The sequence below is a fragment of the Mobula hypostoma genome, chromosome 7, assembly GCF_963921235.1.
Source record: "Mobula hypostoma chromosome 7, sMobHyp1.1, whole genome shotgun sequence".
NCBI classification, from domain to species: Eukaryota; Metazoa; Chordata; class Chondrichthyes; order Myliobatiformes; family Myliobatidae; genus Mobula; species Mobula hypostoma.
This window is the reverse complement of record NC_086103.1, coordinates 167,534,642-167,553,858: the sequence shown is the minus strand read 5'-3', so window position 1 is coordinate 167,553,858 and position 19,217 is coordinate 167,534,642. Positions and strand designations below refer to the sequence as shown.

Below are 19,217 nucleotides of genomic sequence, written 5' to 3'. Positions count from 1 at the left end.
AAAAATGCGTGAGGCTGAGTAGTCAAGCAAGCCTTCAGCAGACGGCGAACCTCGACCTTTGACATCGAGGCAGGCAGACATAGAAGAAGGTGACCTGCCTGCCCTGATCGACGATGAGGTGACACCCCAGTGTCCCACCACCCCAACCCTCAGGCCGCAGATACCGATTCGCGGAGAATGCAGCGGTAGCTGGAACGCACTCAGCACATCTTTAAGAAAAAAAGCCGAAATAAATAAGCTAGTTAATTAGGTGCCGCCCAGCATGTAAATGACGGCCCAGATCAGAGGCGATTGCTGATTGCGCCGCCTCTGATCTGGGCCAACGTTTACGTGCTGGGCGGCACTTAATTAATTAGCTTGTTTATTTCGGCTTTTTTCTTAAAGATGTGCTGGGTGCGTCCCAGCTACCGCTGGACCCCTGCATGCTTCGCGGACCGGTATCGGTCGGTGGCCCGGAGGGTGGGGGCCACTGCACCAGACCAGCCTCCAACGACTCAGCCTAACAAACCATCATCAGTGTGATTGGCGCTGTCCCAATTCCGGTAAGTGATACTACACTGTACATACATTATTTCTACTTTATATCGGCTGTGTATTTTTACGTGTTATTTGGTATGATTTTGCAGCTTCATAGCTTAAAGGTTACTGGAGAGAGTGTTTCTGCTGAGAGCGCTTGCGTGAGATTTTCGCTACGGAGAACAGTGTGCAATGATTGTGGGAAAGTATTTCTACTTTATATAGCAACACACATCAAAGTTGCTGGTGAACCCAGCAGGCCAGGCAGCAACTTTGATGTGTGTTGCTTGAATTTCCAGCATCTGCAGAATTCCTTGTGTCTACTTTATATAGGCTGTGTATTCATCATATCATTCCTGCTTTTACTATATGTTACTGTTATTTTAGGTTTTATGTGTTACTTGGCATGATTTGGTAAGTTATTTTTGGGTCTGCGAACACTCACAAATTTTTCCCATATAAATTAATGGTAATTGCTTCTTCGCTTTTCAACATTCTGGCTTACAAACCGTTTCATAGGAACGCTCTACCTTCGGATGGCAGGGGAAACCTGTACTCATTATAGGTTAAATCCAAACTGTCTGAACGTAACAACCATTTATTTTTCTGTAGTTGTGTATTACATTGAAAGATTTTGTCACACTGGCCTTTATAAATCAAAGTGTTATGTACAGGAGTTGGAATGAAATACTGAACTTGTATAAGATGTTGACCAGGATGAACTAGGAGTATTGTGTGCACTTCTGGTCACCCACCTACAGGAAAGATATCAATAAGGTTGAAATAGTACAGAGAGAATTTACAAGGAAGTTGCTGAGACTTGAGAACCGAAGTTACAGGGAAAGGTTGAGTAGGTTAGGATTCTATTCCCTGGAGGGTATAAGAATGAAGGGAGATTTTATATACACAATTATGAAGGGTACGGAGAGGGTAAATGCAGCAGGCTTTTTTCCACTGAGGTCGGGTGAGTTATGGGTTAAGGGTGAAAGGTGAAATATTTAAGGGGAACATGAGGTAAAAGAGTGAAAGTGTGGAGGTAGTGGATGCAGGTTCAATTCAGAATCAGAATCAGATTTAATATCACCGGCATATATCATGAAATCTATTAAAGCTCCCTCTATGACGATTGGTTTGCGCTCCCTCATGAAGTCTACAATCAGCTCTTTGGTCTCGCTGACATTGAGTGAAAGGTTGCTGCTGTGACACCACTCAGCTAGCTGGCATACAGTGCCTATAAAAAGTATTCGCCCTCCTTGGAAGATTTTATGTTTTATTATTTTACAACATTGAATCACAAAGGATTTAATTTGGCTTTTTTGACACTGATCAACAGAAAAAGACTCTTTCATATCAAAGTGAAAACAGATCTCTACAAAGTGATCTAAATTACAAATATAAAACACAAAATAATTGATTGCATAAGTATTCACCCCCTCTAATATGACGCACCAAATCATCACTGCTGCAGCCAGTTGGTTTTAGAAGTCACATAATTAGTTAAATGGAGATCTGTTTTTGGAGACTTGTGTCCAGTCAAGGTGTTTTAATTGATTGAAGTAAAAATACACCTGTATCTGGAAGGTCCAACTGCTGGTGAGTCAGTATCCTGGCAATATCTACATCATGAAGACAAAATAACACTCCAACAACTCCATGAAAAGGTTATTGAAAAGCACAAGTCAGGAGATGGATACAAGAAAATTTCCAATTCACTTAATATCCCTTGGAGTACAGTTTCGTCAATCATCAGGAAATGGAAAGAATATGGCACAGCTGTATATCTGCTGAGAGTGGGCTGTCCTAAAAACTGAGTGACCATGCAAGAAGGAGACAAGCGAGGAAGGGCAGCACGATGATAACTCTGGGGGAGTTACAAGCTTCAGTGGCTGAGATGGGAGAGACTGCTCATACAACAACTATTGCTGTGGTGCTTTACCAGTTGTAGCTTTATAGGTGAGTGATGAAGAAAAAGCCACTGTTGGAAAAATCTCTCATGAAATTTCGGCTAGAGTTTGCCAGAAGCATGTGGGAGACTCTGAAGTCAGCTGGAAGAAGGTTCTATGGCCTGGTGAAACTAAAATTGAGCTTTTTGGCCATCAGACAAAATGTTATGCGTATCATCAAAAACACACCATTCCTACTGTGAAGCATAGTGGTGGCTGTATCATGCTGTGGGGATGCTTCCCTGCAACAGGCCCTGGAAGGCTTGTGAAGATAGAGGGTAAAATAAATGCAGCAAAATACAGGGAAATCCTGGTGGAAATAGATTTCACTGCTGCAGTTTGCACTGAGTTAAACCAGGGCAGGGATTACACAATAAATGGCAGGGCCCTGGAAAAATAGAGGGCTACGGGTAATCCTAGGTAATTGTTCGGCACAGCATTGTGGGCCGAAGGGCCTGTATTGTGCTGTAGGTTTTCTAATCCTGTGCAGTCTGCAAGAGAACTGCGACTTGAGAGAAGATCTGTTTTTCAGCAGGACAATGACCTCAAGCATAAAGTGTCCTGGAGTGGCCAAATCAGGGTCCAAACCACAATCCAATTGAGAATTTGTGGCTGGGCTAGAAAAGGGCTGTTTACTCACAATCCCCATGCAAGCTGATGGAGCTTGAGCAGTTTTGTAAGGAAGAATGGGGAAAAAATTGCAGTGTCCTGATGACCAAAGCTGATAGAGACCTATCCACACAGACTCAAGGCTGTAATTACTGCCAAAGTTGTATCTACTAAATACTGACTTGAAAGGGGTGAATACTTACGCAATCAATTATTTTGTGTTTTATATCTGTAATTAATTAAATCAATTTGTAGAGATTTGATTTCATTTTGACATGAAAGACTCTTTTTCTGTTGATCAGTGTCAAAAAAAAACAAATTAAATCCACTCTGATTCAATGTTGTAAAACGATAAACCATGGAAACTTCCGAGGTGGGGGGTGAATACTTTTTATAGGCACTGTATCTCGCTCCTGTACGCCCTTCCATCACCAAATGAAATTCTGTCAACAATGGTTGTCTCATCAGCAAATTTATAGATGAAATTTCAACATTTAAGAGAAATTTGGATAAGTACATGGATGGGAAGAGTATGGGGGGGGGGTGGGGCTTTGGTCCAAGTGCAGGTGGATGGGACTAGAGAAAATATTAGTTCAGCATGGACTAGATGGCCCACTGTTTCTCTGCTGTAGTGCTCCATGACTTTTGACTCTTGTTATTTTCCAGGCGTACCAGCTGTCTCGAGGGAGAATATGGCCTATGATCATTTTTCTGTGTCTCATTGCTGCCATTCTTTCAGCATTCTTGGACAATGTCACCACAATGCTTATCTTCACACCAGTAACCATAAGGTAAGAATTTGCTCTGTATCAAGGTGAATAGATTTCACTGCTGTGGTTAGCATTGAGTTAAACCGGGACAGAACCCTGGAAAGCATTGTCAAATAGAGAGAACGAGGCTACATGTATATTCTTCTCTGAGTGTGGTGACACAGGTAGGAGAAGGTCTCTGGCAAGTTTGCCTCCATCAGTCAGGGTACTGAGAATAAGACGTGTGTCATGTTGCAGCAAAAAGAAAGACATCAAAATCACCCAAAGTAACACAGCAGTTAGTCCTGCTATCATCTACCACCAATGATCCACGTTCAATTGAACCTTTGGTTAGGATTTCTGGTAAGCTATGTGGAAATCTTCTCACATCGTAACAAAAAAAAGATGCTGATAGGTTAATTTGTTCCTGTTAATTTCCCCTTGTGTAATTAGGTGCATGAGAATTGGGAAGTAGGGTGTTACTGGGCATGTGAAAGAAGTTACAAGGAAATAAGTGACCATATAACAGTTACAGCATAGAAACAGGCCATCTCAGCCCTTCTAGTCCGTGCAGATGGAACAGGAATATTCTGAGAGCCTGCATTGGCTCGATGGGCCAAATAGCATCCTCCTATTTCTTATGTAAGAATATATGAGAAATATAATGGCACATGGCAGGCCAGAAACTGGTCAGTGAAAAATAGTTTAGGTGGTTAGGTCCAGGTTATTTTCCTTGTTGTGGTCAAAGATATTGATACCCAGGAACCTGAAATTCCTCAGTCACTCCATTTCTGACCCCTCGATGAGGACTGGTGTGTGTTTCCTCGTCTTCCCCTTACTGGAGTGCACAATCAGCTCTTTCGTCTTACTGACGTTGAGTTGCTGCAACACATTTTTCTAGCTGGTATATCTCACTCCTGTATGCCCTCTTGTCACCATCTGAGGTTCTGCCAACAATGGCCGTCTCATCAACAAACTTATAGATGGCATTTGAGCTGTGCCTAGCCACACGGTCATGGGTGTAGAGAGGGTAGAGCAGTGGGCTAAGTACACACCCCTGAGGTTCCCCAGCGTTGATTATTTCCAATCTACACAGATTGCGGTCTTCTGGTTAGAAAGCTGAGGATCCAGTTGTAGAGGGAGGTGCTGACACCCAGGTTCTGGAGCTTTTCGATCAGAACAGCAGGAATGATGGTGTTCAATGTTGATCTGTAGTCATTAAACAGCATCCTGCCTTAGGTATTTACGTTCAGGCTGAAAGGTGAAATATTTAAGGGGAACATGAGGGGAAACTTCTTCACTCAGAGGGTGGTGAGAGTATGGAACGAGCTGCCAGTGTAAGTGGTAGGTGTGAGTTTGATTTCAATATCTAAGAGAAGCTTGGATAAGTATATGGATGTGAGGGGAATGGAGGGCTCTGGTCTGGATGCATGTCGATGGGATTAGGCAGAATGATAGTTTGGTATGGACGAGATGGTCCAAAGATGCTGCTTCTGTGCTGTAGTCATCTGTGACTCCATGATTCTAAGAGGTTTCACCAGTGTGTTCTGACTTCATGGAGAATAGATGGACAACTTGTTGCACCCTGCATCACTAGGTCAGACTGCAGGTATCCACTGGGAAGAACGGTGGTTGCATTGGATATGGGTGTGGCATGAGATCAGTAGCTGGATTTGCTGCAGCTATCCTGATAAAGCTTGCTTTCTATTAAGAGGTATAAATGAAAGCCTGAATGTCTGTTGTGTAAAGAACATTCACCCCATTCAGCTCATAACCACATCTAATACTTTGTTTCACCAGATTCTCCATGATATGTGAATTACAAAAGTAAATCTCTCATAACGCGATTGAGCAATAGTTAGATATAGGCTGTTTTCAGCCCTATTAATAGTCTAGTCAGTGCAACAGTGGCTGTGATGTGCTTATTCCTTAATATCCTGAGCAGCGCAGATTTAATTTAACAGAAAGCTGAATGTGAAACTCATAAAGCTTTCCTATGTTTTTGGCCATATTATTATTTGCCTTAAGTGTTACTGAAATATTTCACCACGAGTGTGCAGAGGCTGTTATTGGGTATTGGGCCAATTGCAGAGATAGGAAATGGATTCTCTGGGCAATATTCCCTTCCCTCTTATTGCCTGGATTTCTAATGGGGCAGATTAACACTTGCAGTTTACCATCAAGATAACAAACAGTGTAAAGAACTAAGGAAACGAGTAAGGTGGTGAGGTGGTGTTCCAGTCTGTATAGAATATAGAACACAGTACAGCACAAGAACAGCTAAATCTCTTCTTCCTACAGTACTGTGCAAAACTCTTAGGTACGTACCTATATATTGCTAGGGTGCCTAAGACTTTTGCAGAGTATTCTGTTTGTCAATGTGGACCAGAGACCAAAAATCTCCCTCTCCTCTTCCTCCCTCCTTCCCTCTTTCAGTCTACATCAGAGACCCACATCAGAATCAGGTTTCTCATCACTTACATATGTCATGATTTTTTTTTGGTAGCAGGACAGTGCAATACATAAAATTACAGTACTGTGCCAAAGTCTTTGGCACCCTATCCATCTAGATATACTATATATCTGAGCCTTTTTTACAGTACTTTATACAGGACACACATTCTTGCATTCCCTGCATATCCATTTGTCCATCTAACAGCCTCTTAAACATCACTATCATATCTGCTTCCACAACTCACGCCTGGCAGCCTGTTCCAAGTACCTACCATTCTTGATATAAAAGACCTTGTCCTATGCACCTCTTTTAAACTTTTTCTCTCTCACCTTAAATACACAGTCTTTAGTACTTGACATTTCTATTCTGGGCAAAAGATTCTGACTGTCTACCCTATCTATACCTTTCATCATTTTATAGACTTCTATCAGCTCTCCCTTCAGTCTCGGATGCTTAGAGAAAACAATTCAAATTTGCCCAATCTCCCTTATAGTTCTTACCCACTAATCCAGGCAGCATCCTGGGAAATCTCTTCTGTACCCTCTTCAAAGCCTACATAATAAAGGTATCCGATAGTCTTGGGAAACCATGGATCTGTGCCTGGAAAGTCTTCACTCTCCAGGGTGCAGGCCTGGGCAAGGTTGTATGGAAGACCAGCAGTTGCCCATGCTGCAAGTCTCCCCTCTCCACGACACCAATGTTGTCTACGGGAAGGGCATTAGGACCCATACAGCTTGGCACCAGTGTCGTCGCAGAGCAATGTGTGATTAAGTGCCTTGCTCAAGGACACAACACGTTGCCTCAGCTGGGGCTCGAACTCACAACCTTCAGGTCGCTAGTCCAATGCCTTAACCGCTTGGCCACATGCCCACAAAGCCTACATAGCCTTACTGTAATGGGGTGAACACCTTACTGTAATGGGGTGACCACAATTGTTCACAATATTCCAAATCTGACAGAACTTGCTTCCTCCTTGTGTTCATGAAAAACAGGAGAGTACACCAGCTTGATATTTCCTACTCATTGGCTTGCCATACTTGAGGTTCAGCTGGTAGCCAAGCTCATTTCTGTTTGCTAGCTCTCCCATATGCAGCTTGGGCCTCATTACTTTCATAACAAAACAGCTGGGGAGGCATTTAGCTGTGTGTGTATAAAGATCCGGCTTGTGGTTCTCAGTTTGCAATTCACTATTAGATCCAGCATTCACTCATTGTCCAATTTATTAGGTACCTTTGTAATCAATAAAGTATCTATCTATCTATCTATCTATCTACCTCCTGTATCTAATAAAGTGTCCACTGCCTGTATGTTCGTGGTCCTATGCTGCCCATCCACTTCAAGGTTCGACCTGTTGTGCGGTCAGAGATGCTCTTCTGCATACCACTGTTGTAATGTGTGGTTATTTGAGTCGCTGTCACCTTCCTGTCAGCTTGAACTACTCTGGCCATTCTCCTCTGACCTCTCTCATTGACAAGGTGTTTTCAACCACAGAGGTGTTGCTCACTGGGTGGTGTTTTTTTCTTGCATATACTCTGTAAACTCTAGAGATTGATGTGCCTGAAAATCCCAGGAGGTCAGTAGTTTCTGAGATACTCAAACCATTCCATCTGCAACCAACAATCATTCCACAGTCAAAATCATAGAAAACCTACAGTACAATATAGGCCATTTGACCCACAATGCTGTGCTGGACATGTACTTACTTTCAAAATTACCTAGGGTTACCCATAACCCTCTATTTTTCTAAGCTCCATAGCTATCCAGGAGTCTCTTAAAAGACCCTATTGTATCCAAATCACTTGGGTCATATTTCTTCTCTATTCTGGCATTTAGTCTGAACAACAACTGAACCTCTTGACCATGTCTGCAGGTTTTTTATGCATTGTGCTGCCGCATGATTGGCTGATTAGATATTTGCTTTAACTAGCAGGTGTACACGTGTACCTAATAAAGTGGCTACTTAGTGATTAGCTATTGTTATTCTGTCCTGGTGCGGGATAAGCAAGCGGTAATCTCAAAGAATTTGTGAGGGAAGTCAAATCTACAAACCATGAATATAAGACAGATACCAATGAGAAAGCAGTACTCCAGAATGGCACAGTTGAGATGAGCTGCATTTAAGGTACCTCAGATAAGAACAGAATGCAGAAATGTTGGATAAAAAATGGTGGACAACTGTCAGGTGAATGAATACCCTGTGTAGTCTGATTATCCTGGATGAGGTTAATGTAATTTTGTGCTTTTACTATCAAGTCCAGTCAAATAGAGTTTTTTTGTTGTGTACACAGATACGGTGAGGTCAGGGCCGGACTTTAGACAGGGCTAGGCTGGGCTGCAGCCCAGGGGCCAGAGCTGCAGAGGGGCCCAAAATAGGTAGCTATCATCATGGCGGACAAAAAAATACAAGAGTGGAGCACAGAAAAGAAAAAAGAAACAAGAAAAAGAAACATTAAAAAAGACATTGAAATTGGCGCTCTGTCCGCCAGAGAAAGCAGGATCTCCCAGTGGCCACACATTTTAATTCCATGTCCCATTCTCATTCTGATATGTCTATCCATGGCCTCATCTACTGTCAAGATGAAGCCACACTCAGGTTGGAGGAACAACACCTTATATTCCGTCTGGGTAGCCTCCAACCTGATGGCATGAACATTGACTTCTCTAACTTTCGTTAATGCCCCTCCTCCCCTTTGTACCCCATCCCTTATTTATTCATTTATTATTTATTTTTTTCCCTTTTTTTCCTCTCTCTCTTTTTTCTCCCTCTGTCCCTCTCACTATAACTCCTCGCCTGCTGTCCATCCTCTGGGCTCCCTTCCCCCTTTCTTTCTCCCTAGTCCCCCCATCCCATGATCCTCTCCATTCTCCAGCCTTGTAGCCCTTTTGTCAATCAACTTTCTAGCTCTTAGCTCCATCCCTTCCCCTCCTGTCTTCTCCTATCATTTTGGATCTCCCCCTCCCCCCCCACTTTCAAATCTCTTACTATCTTTCAGTTGGTCCTGACGAAGAGTCTCGGCCCGAAACGTCGACTATAGATGCTGCCTGACCTGTTGTGTTCACCAGCATTTTGTGTGTGTGTTGCTTGAAATTGACACACAGACAATTTTTTAAACCCGTCATCAATGATGCAGCAGTACTATCGCCCTTGTCACTGTCTGAGACTGGTGGGCAAATGGAGACTTGTTCAACAGCTAGCACTAACACCAGCGTTAGCACAGGACCACCGTCCTTTAACTGTCAGTCTATCTGCGAAACTGGCTTTAGCGACTGGAAGCATGCCGCTGAGTACATAGGAGAGCATGAAAATAGCAACCACCACAGGCATCACTCCCCACTAGTATCTTAACTACATTCTACAGACGCGTGGTTGAGAGTGTGCTGACCTTTTGCATCACAACCTGATACTCCAGCTGCAGTGCTGTTGACAAAAAAGCCTTGCAGAGGGTGGTTAGGGGAGCAGAGAAGGTTATTGAGGTCTACTTACCTTCCGTCCAAGATCTCTTTCAAAGTTGATGCATCCAGAAGACACGGTACATCATTAAAGACCCCTCACACCCTCTCCATGAACTGTTTGTTCTTCTGCCATCAGGCAAACGTTACAGGAGCATCAAAACTAAAACCACAAGGCTACTAAACAGCTTCCTCCCACAGGCAGTCAGACTGCTAAATAGCTGCTCTACCTGACTCTGCTTTGGACACCTTTAACTTGCACTGGACACTTATAACTTGATTTTAACTGACATGTGGCTGTTGTGTTTTACTATTTATTGTTATGTTTATTATTTAGTGTTGTGTTTGTTATGTTATGATTGCACTGCTCCTGAGAAACGCTGTCTCATTCTGCCCTGCAGAGCTGATGTGCGGTTAGAATGACAATAAAGTTTTTTTTGAATTTTGAGTATGAATTTTGAAAATGACACTGACCTACGTTACACTAGCGTCTGACAACTGAGGAATAGATACAGAACTGCAAAAACAGTTCGAGTCAGAGTGTGTCTACTGGACCGACGTATTGGAAAGAGTGGTGACGGTTGTGAAGTTTTTGGTCGAGAGGGGACTGGCTGTCCGAGGCTCCAGTAACATATTTGGCAGGCCTGATAACGGCAACTACATGGGCATTCTAGAGGTGATAAGTGAGTTTGACCCATTTTTGAAGGCGCATATACAGAAATTTGGAAATGCAGGATCAGGCACCCCTTCATATCTTTCACCTAAAACAAGTGAGAAGTTTATTGAGCTCATGACTGATCGTGTTGTCAGAGATTGTCAGTGAAGTCAAAATGGCCAAATACTTTTCTATTAGCATCGATCGAAGCACAGATGTTGCACACGTAGATCAGCTCACATTCATTTTACGTTATGTGTCAACTGATGGAAACATTCAGGAGCGATTCTTATGATTTCTACCCGTTGAGAGCCACATGGGGGGGAGGGGTGGGTGGTGGTGTTATATGAGTCTGTGCTCAAAGTTTTAGGAGAGATGAATATTGACATAAGCAACTGCAGGGGGCAGTGCTGTGACAATGCTGCAAATATGTCCAGTGCGTACCAAGGCTTACAATCCCGTAGCAAGGAAATCAGCACACACATTGAATCTCGTTGGAATCAACAGAGTCAACTGTTGTGTTGAAACAGCTGAGTTTTTCAGCTTCGTGCAGAATGTGTTCAACTTCTGCTCCAAGTCAACTTCTAGGTGGAAGGTGGTGACCGCAGGATTTCAGCCTAATGCGAACAAGCGCATTGAAACTCTGAGGTCTCTCTCTAATACTAGGTGGGCTGCACACGCAGAAGCTGCACAGGCATTGTGCGGAAATTATGCCAATATTCAAGATTCGTTAAAGAGCAATGCAGATGACATTAATCAGAATGTGGCAACTAGAAATGAAGCAAGGTCACTATACAAAAAAAATGGACAAGCTTGAGGTAGCTTTTCTGAGCAAATTGTGGCATTGCATTCTTCAGTGCTTTGAAAGTGCAAGTGTTGCATTGCTAGCTGTAAATCTAGACCTGTGTAATGCTGTGGATTTGGTGAGATCACTACTGTGATACATAGCAAGCTTGTGTGATCAATTTGATACTTTTGAGACCCAAGCTAAAACTAAGTCTCCAACAGTCTCACAAGTGTACAAAAAAGACACCAAACCACAAAGAAAACATAAAGCCTTTCTGGGTGAATCCACAACACCTGATGTTGGCTTGTCAGCCAGAGAAAACATCTCAGCTATTGTTTTTTTTGGTCGTGATGGATAGATTACTTGCAGAAATTGATTGCAGATTTGCATCATATAATGACCTTAACAACACATTTGGCATACCAAACAATATCCCTTCTCTCTCTGTACAAGATCTGCGCAAGAGAGCATCTGATCTCCAAAGCAGTTGTTCAGCTGACCTGGAGTTAGACTTTGTGGAGGAGATTGTCCATTTCAGGGAATTTCATCCGCAACAGAGCTTTTATGCTTCTTCAGAGAGAAAAAAAAACTTGCAGGTCATCTTCCCAAATGTGAGCATTGCTTTGAGACTTTACCTGACTCTCCCTGTCACAAATGCAAGTGGTGAGCGAACTTTCTCCAAGCTCAAGCTAGTGAAGAATAGGCTCAGATCCACAATGGGACAGGACAGGCTGAATCATCTTACTGTGATTTCACTTGAAAGTGATCTTGTTCGGAAATTGGATTTTGTTGCGAAGAAATCCAGAAGAACTAGACTTTAAAAACAAGCATCTGACTTTGTAACTATCTAGGCTTGTGTGTCAGTGCTGTTCCTGTTTCTGTGGTAATAGGCTAATAGTTGGCTGTTTACAAACCTCGTAAGTAATAAGTGGTCTTTACTCTGCAAGCCACACAGCACAGTAATAGGTTAGTATGTGCCAGATCTCATTTTTCAAAAAGATTGTTGGAGTATTGTCAAGTTTCCTAGTTTGCCATAGGGTCGTCTCTCTTGGCCTTTTTGTCTCTCATTTCCATTTTACTTTCTGAGAACACACGGTTGAGAAAAATACCAGATAAAAATGCTTCGGCATTGTTTGAGAAATAAGGCCTATGGTATGTGCAGCAGTAGCTAAATAAAGATTTAAGATTGGGTACATCATACTTCGTCTCCCTCATAACTTTACTAAGCCAAATAAGCCCCTAGGTTAACTTTTGTGTGCTTTAGATGCTGTCCTTCAAACTAAGAATTTGCATTACTTTCTGTCCTCCCTCTTCAGGCCTGTAAGTTAGACCAGTACGACCTTTGCTCTTGTTCTTGCCTTTTTCTGCTTGGTACAGCAGCATTTTATGGTGTCGGCAGGGGCCCATCAGGGCCTCCAGCCCAGGGGCCCCGGCGCTGGGTGAGGTACAGGTACAATGAAAATCCTGCTTGCAGAAGCGTCAGAGGCATGTAGAGCTGGACAACACAGAACACATAGAATAATAAAGAATAAGAGACTTTGGAAAAGAAGACATTAGTGCAAAATAAAAATGGAGAGATGAGTCCAAGAGGTGGTCCTCGTGTTTGGCCGATTTTGCCCACATAACTGCTGCACGCTGGATGCTTTTTTTGTTTTTTACACCATTCTCTGCAAACCATAGAGACTGCTATGTGTGAAAATCCAAGGAGATCTGATCTGCAGTTTCTGAGAAATTCAAACCACCCTGTCAGGCACCAGCAACCATTCCACGGTCAAAGTCACTTGGATCACATTTCTTCCCCATTCTGATGTTTGGTCTGAACAACAACTGAACCTCTTGAACACGAGGAATTCTGCAGATGCTGGAAATTCAAGCAACACACATCAAAGTTGCTGGTGAACGCAACAGGCCAGGCAGCATCTCTAGGAAGAGGTACCGTCGACGTTTTGGGCCGAGACCCTTCGTCAGGACTGCTGCCACGTGATTGGCTGATTCAATATTTACATTAACAAGCTGCTGTACAGGTGTACCTAATAAAGTGGCCACTGAGTGCATTTTGTAAGTCTACAAAACTGTGAAGCTGTGTTCTTGAACCAAGCATGAATTACCATACAAGAAATATCAATGCAAGTTTCTGAACCATTCTTCATGCCAGTGTAGTGGCAGATGGAACTTTATTGCATCATTTGTTTCAAGAAAGATCATGAATATAAATCATTTGTGCTTGGAAGCTTGATTTTTCCACAGGAGTTGCCAACTATGTGCCCAAAACATCTTCATGTAATTGATTTTTCTGATCAAATGTGATTAGACTTCTCTTTATCGTCGATTCTGATGGGATTACAAGAAGTACTTTCATGCCATGCCCTCCTTCAACAACAGTTCAAGCAAGAAACCTAGTCATATGTATTATTGCACAAATCTGGTTTTGCAGTTTCCTCTGGAGACATTTCATCACCAGTTCAATTGGCTGGCAGAGACGGGCCCTTGGATCACGGTACAATGTCATTACTTGTGTTGCCAGGCAAGTAATCCAAGAGCTGGAACAAATAATTTAGATGACACGAGTTCAAATCCCACCATGTGTAACTGGGGACTTGAGGATGTTAATTAAATTGTCTGGAATGAAACGCTCATATTTGTAATGGTGAGCAGGAGAAGCCTGCTGCATTGATCTATAAAGCTGTATGGTTCACCAATATCTTTATGTGGAGAAAATCTGCTGCACTGATCTAACCTGGCCTATCTGTGCCTCCAGACACACAGCAAAATAGTTGACTCTGTGAAATTGTCCTATGAAAATGTCCAACAAGTTATTAAGTTCAAAGGCAAAAAACGACGTTTAGGAAACCAGTGATGCCCATGAACCATGAAGGTATAAAAAATTGCCAGCCTCGTGTCCACTGATGGAACCAATGCTGACCAGAGGCTTCATCCCACAAAACTTCCTCCGCAACTGTGATTTGTCACTTATTTTATTTAGAGACACAGCACAGTAACAGGTTCTTTTGGCCCAAATTGCCTGCGCCAACCAATTACATACATGTGACCAATTAACCAACTAATCCTTATGTATTTGGAATGTGGGAGGAAACTGGAGCACTCAAAGGAAACCCATACGGTCACAGAGAGAATGTACAAACTCCTTACAGACAGCAACGGGGTTGAACTGGGGTCACTGGTGCTGTAGCATTGTTATGCTAACCATTATGCTGTTGTGCCACCTATCATGGTAACTTTCTGGTGGAGAGTGTTTTGCGGAGGCAGTCCACCACTGTCAGACCAGTAACTTGTGCATTGCAGCATTGGAGGAGGCCATGATGAGTGTGCAGAGAGAGAGAGAGAGAGAGAGAAAGGCTTGCTGGTCATTGCCAAGTTATGTTCCCGTGAATTGTTTGTAACTTAGACAGTCCATAAGTCAGAAATGAGCAGCCAGAATTCTTAGTACATATTGGCACCAATGACATAGATAGACAAGGTGAAAAGGTCCTGAAGAGAGATTTTAGGGATCTAGGTAGAAAGCTGAGAAGCAGGACCTCCAGGGTAGTAATCTCTGGATTGCTGCCTGTGTTATGTGCCAGTGAGGGTAAGAGCGAGGATAATTTGGCAGGTGAATATGTGGCTGAGGAACTGGTGCAAGGGGTAAGGGTTTATTGGGATCTCTTCGGGGGAAGGTATGACCTGTATAAAAGGAACTAATTACACCTAAACCTGAGGGGGACCACCATTTTTGTGTGGTAGGTTTGGTAATTTGGCAGGAAGATGGAAACTGGAGTGATAGTGCTGAAATGAGACAGTTGGTTTACAAACAGAGGCAATGTGTAGTGAGACTCCTCGCAAGGAGATGCTGATGATAGGGCAAAATTGCAGTCAACAGGATGAGGTGCAACATAAAAGCCAGACAAAATTGAAAAGGGTAAATACAGGACTGAAGTTGTTATATTTGAATGCATGCAGTATTCAGAAATGAGGTGGATAAACTTATAGCACAGTTACAGATTGGCATGTATGTGTTATAGGCATCACTGAATCATGGCTGAAAGAAAATTATAGCTGGAAGCTCAATGTCCAGGGAAACACATTTGTGTTGAAAGGACAGTCAGGAAGGCAGAGGGGGTTGTGTGGGTCTGTTGGCAAAAATGAAATCAAATTATTAGAAAGGGGTGACATAGGGCCAGAAGGAGTTGAACCATTGTGGATAGAGCTAAGGAATCACAAGGATAAAAAGTCCCTGATGGGAGTTATATACAGGCCCCCCAACAGTAGTAAGGATGTGGTCTATGGTTATAACGGGAGATAGAAAATGTATGGCAAAAGGGCAATGTTACAATAGTCATGGAGATCTTCAATAAGCAGGTAGATTGGGAAAATCAGGTTGGTGCTGGATTCTAGGAGGAGGAATTTCTAGAACACCTATCAGATGACTTTTTAGAGCAGCTCCTGGTTGAGCCCACTAGGGGTCAGCTATTCTGGATTGGGTGTTGTGCTATGAACTGGAATCAATTAGTGAGGTAAAGGAACCCTTAGGGTAGAGTGATAATGAGAGAAGCAGAATTAGACGATTCAGCACATTGAGTCTGCTTCATCATTCAAACCCATTCCCCTGTCATCTCCCTGTAACTCTTAACCCCATTACCAATTAAGAACATATCAATCTCTGCTGTCGCCGCTGTCTGCCTGCATTTGACGAGTCTCGCTCCCCGCTCTCGTCTGCTTCTCCCGGAGGATGGTGCTGGATTCTTGGGTTCTGGGCAAGGTTTGATCAATGCGGTTTGTGGATTGGATTCTGCAGTTCATTTATATGTGTTTCTGGTTTCTGATTACTCCCTTCTTATTGCTATTTTGTGTGATTTTGACCGAGGCAGAGTGGCTCTGCGGTCTGCAGTCAATGAACAACACAGTGCTAAATTGAACTAATCTGAACATTCCTAGACAGTTTCAATGAGCTTGTGGGTCGCTGTTTTATATTCTGCATTTTTCGCTCGTTTTTTGCTATTTGGCCGAATTTTTTTTGGCTCATTGCTTGTTTTATGTTTTCTTTAAACGGGTTCAGTGGTGTTTCTTTGTTCTGTGGCTGTCTTGGGAAGACGAATCTCAGGGTTGTATATAGCACACATAGTTTGATCATGAATGCACTTTGAACTTTGAATTTTAAATGCATCCAATGCACGTATCGTCACAGGGTGAACATACTAGCTCCACGTGGATCATATCAGAGGTCAGGATTGAACCAGTATTGCTGGGTTACGAGACAGCAGTTCCACCAGCTGTTTCACTTTGCTGTCTCTATAGTGTTGGCTGAGTGAAATAGGGAAGTTCCCAAGGCCCAATTACAGAATTTAGATTTATCAATAACCACTTGGATGGTTAGGAAGGCAGATAGCATGTTGGTCTTCATTAGTCGGGGGTTTGAGTTCAAGAACCACAAGGAAATGTTGTAGCTCTATAAAATTCTGGTTGGACCACATCTGATTCTGATATTAATCACCTGGAGTATTGTGTTCAGCTTAGAGAGGGTGGAGAGTAAATTTACTAGGATGTTGGCCGGATTAGAGAGCATGTCACAGGAGGAAAGGTTGAGCAAGCTAAGGGTTTTCTCTTTGGAGTGAAGGAGGATGAGAGGCGAGGGTAATTTGATAGAGGTGATAAGAAGCATAGATACAGTGGACAGCCAGCACCTTTTTCCCAGGTCAGAAATGGCTAATATGAGGGGGTATCACTTTAAGGAAATTGGAGGAAAACGCAGGTGAGATGTTAGAGGTAGGTTTTTTATACAGAGTGGTGAGTGCGTTCAATGCACTGTTGGGGATTGTGCTAGGGGCAGATTCATTAGAGAGATTTAAGAGACTCTTAGATAGACACATGGATGAAAGAAAAATGAAGGGCAGTGTGTGAGGAAGCATTAGACTGATCTTGGAACACATTAAATGTCTGCAAAACATTGTGGGCTGAAGGTACCGTGTGGTACTGTACTCTCTTCTATTTCCTGAGCTATGCTGTGATCTTGGAACTTGAGAGAGAGAAAAATAACATACCCCAGATGCTGAACAAATGCCAGGCCTCCTCTCTGAGTGTGATTAAAAGCACGTCTAAAATAGCCAACGATGAAAAACCTAAGGATAAAACATTATTTTCTTTCACATTTTTTTCCCTTGTGATGGCAATAGCTCAACTTATTCTTTATTTATAAATAAACTAAAATACTTTGAATGATATCTCCTGATGGTTGAGAAGATGGATGCCACAGCTGCTATGATACTAAGCCATACAGACAGGAAGATAACTGGTTCAATTTGTAGCCACTGCTCTGCTCACTGACCTCCAACCAAATTGTGCTCTTGAAACCTGAGAGGAAAATCAACTGGGTTCCTCACTTCCAATTTTTCATTGCATGACCTTTGCTGCATGGTGTATTGTGTTAGAAGAAGTCTAAGTTGGACTATAGTTTCCAGGCAAACAGTGGACTCAAACTGTCAACTCCAACAGAAGGATTTGTTGGGTGGTAGGGTTGCAGGTTCCTGTGAGCTGGATCTTGTGCCCTTGCAAGATCCAGCACCTACAGGTAATGAAGTGCCAATGTATTCCATGGAAAGAGGACATTTGACCCCTCATGCTCATGCCAACTAGAGTCAAAGAGAGTCGTAGAGCAATATAACACAGATAGGCCTTAGACCTACCTTGCCCATGTCGACCATGGTGCTCTCCTAAGCTAGTTCTGCTTGTCCATGTTTGGCCCATGTCCTTCTAAACCTTTCCTATCCATATACTTATAAGACCATAAGATATAGGAGCAGAATTAGGCCATTTGGTCCATCAAGTCTGCTCTGCCATTTCAACATGTTTGATCCATTTCCCTTTCAGCCGCAATCTCCTGCCTTTTTCCCGTATCCATCGGTTGAGGAATAAATTTTGTATGTTGAGATTATTGATGTTATCTCTATTGGTTCAGGGGCCTGATGATTGAATGGTAATAACTGTTTCTGAACCTGAAAATAGTCTCCCTCCTTAAACTTCCTGAAGTCATTAGCCAGCTTTTTTATCCCTTTCTGTTTTCTCTTCATTGCCTTTTGATTGTTCCCCCTCTAAACCTCAATAATATTGGCTCAGCAGAGGTCTTCATCTCCCTTTATCCCCATTCTGTGTTAGGTGTTCTGTTCAAAACTCTGTTTCTAATACCTTCATCTGTCTCCATTTCTTTGATTCTTACCATTGTTACGAGAATACACATAAAATTAAGATGTTTGCTGGCCTGGGCTAGCATCAGTGGCATCAGCAGTTGGTCTGCCACCTGCCCTCAGGGGAAGGAGAGATAAGGAACAATGGAGCAGCGTCTGGAGATGTGTAATGAAGGGATGTGGGAGAGAGAGCTGTCTGGAGCGGCTCCCCCCTTTGAACACTGAACTGTTTGAAGTGATGGACAGGCGATACCCCAGCAGGGGGATAAAAAGGGACAGGTTCGCTAAGACAGGAACACACGCCACCCGAGGTAACGAGACCCTGGAAGCGGTGCGCCTCTCACGAGTGGGTGAGAAGTATCAGACAACGACAAGGGTGGAAAGGTACGATCAGCGGGAACCCGGTGTGTGTCCGCCCTTGCCTGGGTGCCGGGTTCACTGCAGAGGATCGACCGCATCTGGAGGAGGGGTCACAGTCGGTGACCTCAGGTGACATCACCAAGGACCCGCCCAAAAGTTGCTCGTGAGCATCTAGCCGGTCCGTGAGTGAAGCTGTGCTGAATGATCAGTTGTTCCTGTTCTCTCTGTCTCTCTTCCCGCACGTTGTCCATCGCCATGGCAACGATTACTGCGAACTGAACTACTAACTGGACTGAACTTTGAGTCATTTTGAAATTGGTCATTTACCCCTAGACAACGATAGAGCTTGATTGATGCTGTTATCTTACTTCTGTGCACATGTGTGTTTATCATCACTGAACTGTTGCATTTATTATCCTTTCGATTACTGTGTTGCTTGTTTCTTTAATAAAACTTTCTTAGTTCTAGTACTCCAGACTCCAACTGAGTGATCCATTTCTGCTGGTTTGGCAACCCAG

At 43.1% G+C, this 19,217-nt stretch overlaps 1 protein-coding gene across 1 annotated transcript in view; it reads left to right on the top strand.

Moving 5' to 3' along the window:
• Positions 1 to 19,217, top strand: part of oca2 (oculocutaneous albinism II) — a 498,511-nt gene that overhangs the window by 213,194 nt on the left and 266,100 nt on the right. Inside the window, exon 12 of the mRNA XM_063052933.1 lies at positions 3,735 to 3,859. Coding sequence (XP_062909003.1) covers positions 3,735 to 3,859 — 125 coding nt within the window. The remainder of the gene's footprint in view (positions 1 to 3,734; positions 3,860 to 19,217) is intronic.